This window comes from Triplophysa dalaica, chromosome 10 (assembly GCF_015846415.1).
Source record: "Triplophysa dalaica isolate WHDGS20190420 chromosome 10, ASM1584641v1, whole genome shotgun sequence".
Classification (NCBI taxonomy): Eukaryota; Metazoa; Chordata; class Actinopteri; order Cypriniformes; family Nemacheilidae; genus Triplophysa; species Triplophysa dalaica.
In genome coordinates this window covers 4,990,949-5,004,065 of record NC_079551.1, presented here as the reverse complement: position 1 = coordinate 5,004,065, position 13,117 = coordinate 4,990,949, and the positions used below count along the sequence as shown (strand labels likewise).

General features: G+C 38.5%; 1 protein-coding gene across 1 annotated transcript; it reads right to left on the bottom strand.

The window, feature by feature from the left end:
- Window positions 1–1,736: 1,736 nt before the first annotated feature.
- Window positions 1,737–12,188, bottom strand: ccdc71 (coiled-coil domain containing 71). Its single transcript, XM_056759537.1, has 2 exons — window positions 12,061–12,188; window positions 1,737–4,149 (listed from the first exon to the last, which is right to left on the bottom strand). Exon 2 carries the CDS (start codon window positions 4,106–4,108, stop codon window positions 3,107–3,109), a length of 1,002 nt encoding a protein of 333 aa, XP_056615515.1. The 5' UTR covers window positions 4,109–4,149; window positions 12,061–12,188; the 3' UTR covers window positions 1,737–3,106.
- Between the last annotated feature and the right edge of the window lie 929 nt (window positions 12,189–13,117).

Sequence of the window (13,117 nt, the reverse complement as noted above, 5' to 3'; positions counted from 1 at the left end):
TTTGTGTTAGCATCGAACGATGATTATTAGATCAGCCATTTATGTATACGTGACGAAAACTGGGCGTTAACCACAACAACATTCCAATGACATGACAAGAAAATTCTAAAAAACACCTAGAGATAATAATTTTGTTCTGCAAGTTCCTTCGATAATTCAACAATCTCAGGTTTTCTAAAGCCAAACTATGTGATTAAACCCCAATGAGGTCTCAATGTTTTTGGTTGGGTGGATTTAGTGGAACCCAAATACACGTTTCGTTAGTGTTGAAATATTCATTAGTAGGAACTTAATGAAATTCACTTTGGTTCAGTTACAAAAACCCTGTTTTATTGAAGACATCAAGAAGTTCAATCCACACGGTCTAGAGACATGACATTTGGTGGAATGGTGGTTGCCCCTGCAGGCAGTCTAAGACCCAAATCACAATTCTATTTTATACCCCTCCACCTACCCCTTGAAAAAGAGTGGCAAGAGGAAGGGCTTAAACCAGTCCCCTAAGATATGGGACACCACCACAATGTCATATGCCATTATAATACGTCACTGATCCTACGGAGATAAGGCAATGTTTATCACAAACTTCCAAGATGCTGCTGTCAGCTGTAGTTATATCAGTTTCATGGATAACAGCCTTACGAGTGACCCTGAACTTTTTCTTCAAAAGGAGCTCACCAGACAACCCAGTCTGTTTGCCGCTTTGGTCAGAGACTCCGAGCGCATTCTGCTTCCCCGTTTCGTGATTGCATTCCAGAGATGGCCCTGGTTACAACTACTTTTTTGAAGTTGTATATGTTGTTGTTCTATCGTGCAATCAGTAATGAGTTACGTTAGCAACTTTTTATAACCTTTTCAAGTATTCATGACAAGAAACTGAACACAACATTAAATTTTTCATAAACAAGATGATTTAACATTAAAGCCAAAATAAAGGCTTACATTATACTCGCATGAGCGGCCATGTTGGACATTTTCATACCCCTTCCTTTGTAGTGAGGTGCTGTAAAATCTTGGTTTGGAGGGCTATATTACCCCTACCCCTCCAACCAAAAGAGAATCAAGACAATGTGTAGAGGTAAGGGGTAGAAATGGGATTTAGGCCGAAGCCAATTATTAAGCCTTATCATACCAAAACCAGTTCACAAAATGCGCAAGAGGCCCTGATGTCACCAATTGACCAAACTTGTTGGACTGGCCAATAATGGGTGTGCCCATATTTCATTTGCTTTTACCATTGAATCAAATGATGATTTTCATAACATTTTTCACATTCAGTAAAGGCTCACTCCAAGCATAAAACATATTAAAAATAGATCTAAAAGACTCTTTGGAATTTGCTATGTTGTCAAGAGACTTTCAAATGAGCTTAACAAAAATATGGTGTAATGTCCTTAAGCTCTTGGCGAGCAAGCCAAATGCAACTGTGCCAAGGAAAAGGTAATCCTATGGATATGGCATAGTATGCATGAAAATCTTTAACTATTGAATAAAACATCAAATTTTCACAAACCTTGATATTTAAATCCAAGTTCTGAGTAAGAAGGTGCTGTAGTAAAATTAGATGGTGGAAACTTTACTAATGCAACACTAAAGAGATCCTATTAAGCCACAACACAATTTCTTCAAACATTTTTTAATTCACAATTTGGTAACAGTAACTAAAAATACCACAATGACATTTACAGCTTTTGCGTGTCACAGATTCAAGTGTATGAAAACAAGTGACGACAAAAAAGAAAAATAAATCTTTTGCTTTAATTGTGTGAGGATGAATCTTTTGAACATATCTCACAAACAAATTTCAGACATTTGTTTTTCAACGCTTTGTGGAACCAATGAACTGCTCTATTATCATCATTTATTTTGGGGCTCTTCTCTCAATGTTTTGTTGTTAAAATGTCAGTCCTGACGCCTTTACAGCTTTATGCACATGAATAACCTTAACAAATAAAATGTAGGGACGGAAAATTCATGAATGAATTTGAAAAAGGTTAACCAGAAGATCTGAATGTACTTTTTAGTTTGCAATGGGTATACTCTCTGGATATTGATAACAGGTATTTTAATATATTTTGCCTTCAATACCTTTAAAACCTAGTGGTGGATCAGGATGGTGGGTTCTTTTTTGAGACTTCTCAGAAATGGGTGAATTGGTTCAAAAAACAATTATGTCCACAAGTCAAACTGACATGGATTAACCAACTCTGATATGTGTAATAAAAAACCTAGAACTAACTTTAACATTGTGAAAACAAACTCTTATTCAAGTGTTTGAGGAAGTGTCATATCAACAGACCAGCGGTCCATCGCTTAATCAGAGTTTGAAAATTCCTTAGGATCATGGCACCAACAAAATGGGTAAACTAAACACCAGGGTTGGTATTGGCACAATTTAAGAAAATAAAATCAAAGAATTTATAAAGACAAGAGTGCAGAAAGAAACAATTAAAGAAATACAAAGACAGGTCCTTTATCACTCTTAAAGAATAAGGCCATTTATTTTGCCATGAAATTAAATTAATACGAAAAAGTGCCCCCAATCTGAACGTGTTAGAACATAAACATCATATGCAGTCTATGCCGGCAGACTAACATATTACTAAACAGGTGAGGTCAAAAACCTGCGTGTTGTCGTCATCGATAGGATCCTAAGATGTAGAAAAGCATAAAGACAAACTATGACCACCCCGATCAGGGCATCGTTGCCTTTTTAAGCAGTAGCATGTGATAAATCACTCTACAAAGTCTGTTCCCATAGTCCAGTTAGCTAGCAGTCTGTGCCCACAATATTCCAACAAAGACAGAAATCTGGGAACTGCATAGTCATAAATAAGTGTTTGTTCATAAGTCTGTTCCTTCAAGACGTTAGAAATACATAAAATTAAAGTCAAAGGGTCCTGGGATGTATCTGGAGATAAAATACTGTGAGAGCAAACAACATCCCATCTTTGGATTATGATATTACTTGACGATAATGCAAAACTCGGAGGTCGCTGCAATGCTCCCATCCAGAGTACAAATGGTTTAACTCCAAAACGAAACACTGCAAACAATCCAAGAAAGGAAACGAAAACTAAATCCCTGGCAGAGTCTATATAGAGTTTGACTAGAGTTTGACAAGAGGATGAATCTGTATCACAGGCGACAAATTCACTTGCAAAATCTTCTGTGCCTTTCTCCTCACCTCTTCGTCTGTGACAGAATCATCTACTTTTATGACTTTCCACTCAAGGCCATTTCCATTCAGTCTAGAAAGATCTTGGCCATTGGTGAGTGTTGACTGGGACCAGGTAAACCTTTGAAAATGGTCTAGACCACCGTTCATCAGATCAGGTTTACCAGACACGGTTTCCAGCGCTTTGTAAATGCTACCATCTTTAAGCCTGAAACCATTTTGACAGACTTCCGGGGCGGAGTCTCCAATGAGGGCATCATCTGCTTTGATCGGACAAGACAAAATGCGTTTGTTGTCCAAGGCAACTACGTTTAAAGTCTGTCCGCCGTTTACAGAACGCGGAATTCCAGACAGATCTGGTGGCGGCCGTAGAGCAGGACTGGGTGTGCTTCCAAAGTGAATTTGCAGCCTTGCAGTGTGGCCCCCAGTTGCTCCCTTTATGTTTGTGAGCTTGAGGCACTGTGACGCTTGAAGAGACTGCTTCTCTTCTGTCGTCGATGTTGAAGCACTGTTCTGCCTAAGAGAGTCTATGGAAAGGTTAGTAAGCAGAATCTTGGGTTGGTTTTGAAGAATGTTCTTAGCCGCTCTACTGAGCGCCGAGTAGTTCACCTCCTTGACCTTTCCCAAACCTTTTCGTGCTTTCTTTTTCAATGGTTTCTGGACTTTCTGGACCTTGGCGACAGTCCTGGATGAAAGGGGCTCTGCAGTGCAAGATCTGTATCCGTACACATCTTTGCTCTTCAATACAACAGGCTTGGCTCCTTCTTTCCGTAAGTCATGAAGAAAGGAAAACATTTGTCTCTCAGTGTCCGTCAGGTCCTTCGTCATGGGATTAAAGACCCTAAGGGCCTCCATTAGGGCACTTTCTCCAGCTGGGGCAAATCTTGCCCAGGAATGAACTACCCTCCCAATGCCCTGTTCTTCACAACTCATGGTGCACTTTTGCAGCTGGTATGCATAAGGACCACAGGTGTCTGTGAATATAGAGAGGATGTTTAAGTAACGAATTATAAATGCAAAGAAGAATTACATTTTTTAGCAACTTGTTAGACAAATAGTTAAAAAAACGAGCTTGCTGGTCTTAAAGACTGTTACTAGGCACTACTTTATGCTTGTGGCTTTTGGAAACATTGTAGAGTCTGTCATTACAATACCAATTTTATAGAACTTTTTGAATAGCAGCCATAAGCCTGAAAACTGATACACAAGCCTGTGAAGGCAGAAGCTTCTAGCTGTGAAAGCTTCATTTTACACTTCAATGCGTTACACAGCACTTCAGAGTGCAGCTAGGGGCTTTCACACCCCAGGAACCTTTGTCATATTTACTTACTCTATCTACTGACAGAAGTCACCGCTTTTCGCCGTGTTAGCTTTACAGGAAATTAGATTTTAGTTACATGAACACCATTAAGTGGGACTACATTAGCAGAGTAAGGTTTACAGACAGCTAATGTAAACAGCATTTTCCTGTTGCCTTTGTGGGTTATGTTCTTTGATTAGCCTTGGTTTTATGTAGCACTGCACATTGCTTTAAGGGGTAGTTTCCTGGTCAGGGATTAGCCTAGGCAGATGCTGTGGTAGACTTTTTATTCGTCATTTTGACAGACAGTCTCTTAAAAAAAGACACCATAATCTATTTTTACCCGCCACTATGGTGCAAGGGGATGTAACGTGCTATTTAGTACGTTTGTGACATCATCGCTATTAGGGATGCACCGAATATTCGGATTTCGGCCGAAAGACTTCTATCATCGAAACAATACGCGTGAAATGTTGTGATGACACAAACAGATACCGCTCCTTTGATGCATTTGTAGCGGACGTTATTCCTTTAATCGCAGCACTAAAGCGTCTCCTAAATTGCATGCACCCTCAGGGCTAGAGTGCGACCAAAATTCCTTTACGTGTGTGAACCAGAGGTCGCGTAATCCGAAAGATTCTTTGTCATTGACAGATTTTTCTACCAGTGACGGAAAAATCTGATGGCCGCCCGTCATTCTGGCAGATTACAATGAGGGCAATTTGTAAATCCCTGTTTCCCTTCAGCGGGATATGCTCGTGAAGCTACCTACGTGTCGTTGTCATTTGTACTGACTAGACATGTGATGCGATTTGGGAAAACCCGTCGGGTGTCGCGCTGGGACGCGGGAAAGACAGTTCACCTATCAAAGTAAACCACATAACATGAAGAATGAAGAAGTATTGCAAGTAATGCACATTTTCCGCCAATCCTGTGTAAACTATGGCATGCAAAATTTTTATACAATGTTTCGCGAGGTGACAGAGCCCCCCATATACAGCACCAGGAGTTATATCCGCTCCACTGCTCAGGCGAGCCGGACCACGATCGCAAAACATACAAGAGATGATCAAAAGTCCAGACACTATGCACATGATAAACGGCGTAAAACTTGCTTCACTGCTTATTTGTTGTTGTCCCTAATGTTTCCTCGTGTAGTGATAATGGCAGAGATCTCGTTCTTTAAATGTGCGCTGCACCATTTTCCTTAATTTCGTTTTATTCCAACGGTTTTGTACAGTAATTTTATAGACTTCAACACTAGGAAATGTTTTTTTTTTACTTAATTTTTATTAGAGTAAGTCTCTTACCACTGTAAAGGGTTTTTTACTTGTGTTTCTAGACTGTTGGGCTTTTATTTTCATAACTTAACTATTAACACGTTTTAAAAGACGTCACAAATTCCGTTCCTGAACATCATGGCGCTTCAGACGACAGAATAAGTTGGTTATTCTATTCTTAGGCTACTTATTATCAACTTTAGACATCTGTAATTCTTGGTGCATTTGTTGTTGTTAAAGTTCTACAGTTAGCATATGGGCTATGGGAGTCTTTGTTTTGATACACTATTATGTTGAAGGCCTACAGAGAAAATATTGTTGTATCTTTAAGCAGTTGCACTTGTTCTGAATGCACTTTCTTGTAGTAGTCCTACAGAGAAAAATGTAAAATGCACTTGACCTAAATGCACTTTGTTTTCATGAGAGAACATTTAATTGTACAACTTTTCAGCAGGCCAGTAGACCTGTACATTATTATTTAATATACACATTAGTGGGGTCAAGTTAAACATCTTAGTTGAATTTTATTTTATACTGTGCATTGTTGCAATGTGCTAAATAAATATTTGCATAATTTGTAATTGATTTATTCTTTGAAACTTTAATATTTATGCAATTGCAATGCCTTGATTTTAGTAAAGTTAGTACACAGTCATAGCCATAAATGCAAGGGTACTAATAATTGGCATAATTTCTTTCGGTGTTACGGTTTTCGGACTTGGTTTCCTCTTTTTCGGTTTCGGCCAAGAATTTTCCTTTCGGTGCATCCCTAATCGCTATGTACATTTACTCTCTGAACTTAATGTGTTTTAATACAACTGAATACCCAATAAAGTTGAAGTTGTTTATAATCATTTGTCCAGTCAGAAAAAAATGACAGTTTTGTAATCATTCATTTATTAATTACAAGTAACTTTAAGCTGCTTTTTGGTTATGAATGTGCTGCTTCTGCCACTCATGAAACGGAAAAGACACAGAGAGACATTTTTCCACTTCCTTAAAGTTAAAGTTTATCCAAAATGATGCTAGTCATAAGCCCCATAAGGAAAACCACCCCTTAGTTTCTTAGCCCTCTTATTTGCTCTTTCGAATCACAGTATATACATAGACATTCCATGTCATCACTTAACCCACAACATACTTAAACAATAGTTTTTTATGTTTATGAATGCCACACTTGGTCACACGGACAACAGCATTTCGGAGTTCCTGATGGTACAATTTTTGATAATGTAGTGCTCCGGGGAACTGCCGTGGTGCCTATTATAAGTTAATTCCTTTTAACTACCTGGACCGAAAGCCTCTATACTTGTAACTATTTTATAGTTTCAGCAAGAAGCATTAGAAGGCATTTGTACAACCATTCTGTTCTTGAAGTACAATCATTCTTTCAGGAAGGACACTTAGCCTTGATTGTATCCTGTTGTTCCCCGTCTATCACTAAAGTACAATAGCTGCAGAACAACCTTGCTGATTGTAGGGCTTTGGCTATCGATTATTTTAGTAATCGAGTATTCTACCAATTATTTGATCGATTAATCAAGTATTCGGATAATAAGTACTTTTTGTGTGTTTTCATTAATGGGCGAGGCGTTTATGAGTTATGAATGGGAAACATGTGCCCTTTTCCTCCGGTCACTGACGATCACGGTCCGATGAAAGGAAATGATTGGATGCTACCAACATGACATGGAATAACAAACTGCTCTCATTGTAAACTTTAGCGTAGCTAGCGAACCAGGGTTGGGCGATGTCTACCAAATTGGCATCAGACGATGCCTACATTGAAACATTGCGATAGACGATGACATCGGTGGGGAGGGGCGAGGCGTGGGTTGGGGTGTATCAGTTTGCTAGATGGCCATCGCCAAAACCTTAAAAAATATCCTATAAGTATTCGCACATGTACGGTCTGCAAATTTGGAATTTCTTCCGTTTGTAATTTCATGTGAAAAGACAAGTAGATTGTGACCCCACCAGTGTGGGCTGTGTGTGTGTGTGATAAGTCAACAAAGTGGGTCACGCGGCACTGATGTTTCCCGCTGCGATTGCAGACGCGCACAGTTCAGGTCGTCATTTACAAGTTTCCACACAAACAGCGTGAGCGCATTACTACAATTCACTCTTTTCGTTCACTTACTACATCTGTCTCACGCACACATGCGTTTAAACATCTGCCCGGTTAACCGAAAATATATTAAATTTTATATATATTATGAATTTGTGAGTGAAGAACAGTAAAATGCTGCTGCATCCGAAAGCCAGAGGGCGCTCTCGAGCAGAAACTCCAAATACGCACTGTTGAAAAAGACCATAACATAAGTAGATCTAGGAAATGTCTAAGAACATGTTTTTATCACTGTTCCTCAAGCCTCCTCAGGTATTTTCATGATAATAAAGTATATTTATAATGATCATGTTTGATGGGTGTTGCTTTTTTAAATGCACGTTCCCACTGTTTCTAGATCAAGCAGCATTTCCTACTGATCCCAGAGCCATGGTTCACAGACAACCTACGTATCAATAAAATAATCGACACCGTGCATTATCGCAGCCAGCTCGGTTTCAGCAGGATTTAGTGGTAACAGCGGTGATCCAGGCACATGTCTACACGCGTTGCACAGCTTCAAAATCATACTCAACTGTGGATAAGAATGAATGGACGAGGTCGACACATGCGCAGAATGTGTCTGCGTACTGTGGACTCGTCTAGAGGTTGACAATTTATTGTTTTGAGATAACACGGATAACGGTAATTTGAAATATCGGCAATAATCCCCACAGATAGTTTTTCCTGGTTGCATTTGATCCAGACGCAGCAGGTAAAACTATACTGTGATACGCAGGTGGAGAGTTCCAAGTATAGTGTAAAATAGCGACCTCTAGAGGTGGAAATAAAACTGACAGCTGGTTTGGTTTGTAGACGCAAGACCACAGTCTGCACAGAGTGGAATACATTCGACGGGGGTTTAAAAGTACATTCGTTTTAATGTAAACAGACACGCATGTGAACACAACAGTATATATTGTCAAATATTACAATGGATCCGTCATTCTGCTAGTTTTGTGTCAATAATGTTTTAAATTATAATTATTTTTCAAATGACCAACTTATAATTCTGTTTAAATCATTCACTGGATTTTGATATTTATCAATGTAGTTCATATTTATGTATTTTATTTAAAAGTACAATGCAGTCAAGTGGTTCAAGCAAAGTGTTTATTGTTGTAATACACTTCATTGCTTATTTACATTTGTGTTTTTTTATTTGAAATAAACCATTAAAAAAACTATCGGAAATTAATCGTTATCATTAGGTCCTCACAACCTTAGTTATCGATATCAGAAAAATCAATTATCGGTCAACATCTAGACTGTGCGGACGACCACGGACCCTCATGATGAAAATTGTGTCATGCCATCATGCCTGGCAGCCATTGCCGATGTCATCGTCTAACGGCCCAAGCCTATAGTGAACCAAGCTAACTCTTCAGCTGTCAGGAAAGCAAATGGCAATATAACCCATGCAATTTTGGCACTATAATTCGGCTACTTGTTTCTATGTGGTATTCAGAAACATGTAAATATGAGAAGTGGCGTGACATAACTTATATTTCACCTTTGGTCAGCAACTCCCCGCCTTCCACGTGAGGCTGTTTACATACAACTGTGCGTTCGCAAGATGCTTATGCAGCGTAAGCGAGTGTTATTTTATCCAGTCAAAGGAAAAGATTTTTCATCACAATGATTTGACATGCCCGCAATAACACTACCGTGCATTTTCACTACTTAGGTAAACCGTATAACCGAACACCGGCACATGTCTAGTTGACACCTACAAAACGAGCGCCAACAGGTGGATGAGTCAACACACTGAAAGCTTATTTTTAAACATGGTACAACTACAGTATTTTAGACATGTGCCATTGTGTTTATGCAAGTACAGACAAGGACCACAACAAAATGATAATATACATCATGCTTTACCAATTGATACCTTTAGTGTTCTACTGATTCAAACCTTAACCTCACCTCACCACTAGGGTAATCAAATCCTGAGCGACAGCTATTGATACACAAAAGGTAATTAGCATCAGAAACAGGGGTCATTAACATATTTTTACATAACGACAGAAGGATTACATTTTCACTTTGAACAAGACTTTGAATCAAAACAACGCTTTCCTAAAGACCTATTCACACTAGCGAGAAAAAAAAAAAAGTAGGTACATTGTACTATCGGCACCGGGACCCCTGATTGCCGTTGCGTCTCTTTGATTTGCCTTTACAATACATTTTTATCAGACATTAGAAAGACAGCATTCTTATATCTAGTTCACTCACACAAATGCTCCCAAATATATTAAGGGAGCATATGTGACTACAAGGGCCACAATTTCGAAGGAAAATCTTGTCACACCCCTAGTGTGTAGTTTTCAAAGAATTTATTTAAACGTTTATCTTATATATTTAGCTTGTATATGTGAGTTATTCAAAATGTAACTGCTTGTGTAAACTAGGCAAGCAATATCAAAATATCGATAAAATCGAATAGCAAAAATTTCAGAGGTATCGGCAAATCTCGCATCGATGGTGGAGACAATCGATATTGCAAGGTATCGTGATGAACTGTCTGATTTACACCCCTAGTGCGTTACACCTCTAAAAAGCAGACTTCAACAAACAAGAGCATAAACAAACAACCAATGTCGCAACTGTGTGTTTTGTATCTGAATTCAACTAACCGCATCGTCATAATTAATGGTTAACTAGCTTCAGACTTGCAGTACTCACAGGGTTGCTAAGCGCCTCTTCATTTATCTTTGATTATTGTGTCAAGGTAGTTCATTGATAAGGCATCATAAAGACGTAATTACTGTTGCATATGTTGTCGCATGACACATGATTGAAGACCTAGTACAAACGATTACGCATGAATGTAAAAACTGCATGTAGGGTGCGCGCAAGTTATCACACAAATAAAAAGTTTAAAAATGAAATAAGGGACGTTTTCAACATTGTTATAATCTTCACAAACAAAAAATCTAAATAAGAAAATAAAATGGTACGCTAAGATTTACCTTTTACATACGTTACGATTGGTTGCGAAAACGATTACACATAAGGGGCTGTGTGCACCGCCTGCGGCCGACCTGTTTCTTCAACTGTTTTGAACGAAAAACGCAGCGCTTTTAAAAAAAAAGGCACAAGTTGACGTTTTTTTCTGCGCTGAAGCTACACGTTTTCCCCAAGAACAGCGTCGTCATCCGACCGGGGCGCCCAGAGTTGTAAACTGCTCAACTTTGGGCAGAACGCTGCGCTTGCAGCGGGCGTTTTTAGCCGAACTCCTGCCGTTTTAACCCGCGCAAATACGCCTCGGTGGACACAGCCCTTAAATACAAAAAACCGCATGCACACGTTAGTTATCATAAAAATAAGTTTTAAGTTTAAACATTAAATAAGGGTTAACAAAATAAGATAAGATTAAATAAGATTTCAACATTGTTATAATCTTTACAAACATAAAAATCCAAATAAGAAAAAAACTGGCACGCTAAGATACGCTGTTGTTACATATGTTACTTAAGGTTGCTGTACGTGCGTCGAAATCAAAAATAATCACAAAACTGTAGTTTGTTTACATGTAGAAAAACTGATCATTTAAATACATATGTATGAGCAAATAACAGGTTATAGTGATAAAACACCGCCCGTAATTCACAAATATGAATTTATCCACGCAGATATGCATTAAGTTAGTAGCTAGATCGCGCAGCGACTCTAAATTGCGACACTTCACGCGGTTTGACGTAACTACGCGCATACTAAAACATAGATCCTGTCTCGCTATTTTTATCTTCCTTAGCAACCAAAGCAGCAAAAAGATCCAATGATACCTTAAAGGCGAAATGATTCGACAAAACCAGCGGTTTGTAGCAGTGAACGTCAATGATCTACAATTACATTTAATACGATTTCCAACGTCGATGCAACGCAATACAATAGAGGAACACTCAGTTGACAAAAAGGGGAGCTAAACAATCGCCTTATACTTGCCAGGTGGCCATTTAAACGTTACGTTACTAAACAAAAGCACTTTAAAGACATCATACGTTATTCAGCCCCACTTTGGGTGTCTACTTGAGAAAACTAACAGGCAAAAAAAGACCGACTGAAAATGTAGTTGAGCATATACCGCAAGCGAGGTCTCAATGGCGTAACTGCTCAAAATAAACGATACACTGATGAAACACCACGCTTCGTCGATCAAACAGATGCATAGTTTTGTAAAAGACTGTCTTACCTTATACCGAGTACCTTGTGATAGCATTAAAAAAGACACCCAACGAGCTCTGTGTGCCATGAAACAAAAATGGCTCTCACAGCTTCTGAGGGCGACAGCTTCGAGTGGCTGACCGGCGAAGGGGGCGGGGCCATCGCGAAAATCGCTAGATAGGCTTTAAAATTTGTTAATATTTGAAGTGCATATTTTAAAAAATGGTTTAATGTTATTGCAATGTTGGAGGAATGTGGAACAAAATCGATGTGTCATATTATGTCAACATAATTCAGGAACAGCCGAATTATTTACATTTTTATGCAGGGCGACAACGTAATAATGCGTTGTATAAATAGTTTGAAGATAGAAATAGAGACATATGTAGTAATAGTATGTAATAGCATATTTAAACTGATTTTGGGGGTGGATGGTGTTATTCACTGTGGAAAGTGGGACCCCACAATTATGAATATTTGCTGTAAATTAAAAGTGTGGTAGACATATTTTTTTATTTTTTTGTTAAAGCAAAACTGTTATGATATGTTATCTGATTTATTTTAATAAAGCTAAATAGTTTCATTGAGGTTAGCATTAGCAAGCTAGCTTTGAAGGCATACAAGAGAGAAAGATCCCGCCCTTTGATGTTCAGAGACGTCTGTTTTTGCAACTAGTGAGTGGGAGCCTACAATTATGAAAATTTGCTATGATGTAAAATTGTAGTTTTATTGGTAAAAACCGTGGTCAATTTTTGTGAGAGCAGCAAAACTGTTATGATATGTTATCTGATTTATTTTAATAAAGCTAAATAGTTTCATTGAGGTTAGCATTAGCAAGCTAGCTAAACCACGCCTCCTTATGACAATTATGACTCATGCTGCTTCACGTGCACTCGAATTCGATAATTCCCCTTTCAACCCCGACATAATTTATGCCACGGTGGTCTTTTAATGTTAGCAAATACTTGTAACCTTTTTATGATTCATAATAACATTCATGTTTTAAAGTTACTAAATACTTTTAATGTTACTCATTCAAGACGATACTTCCGGGTTGAAGTGGGAATAAACGAATTTCCGTTACG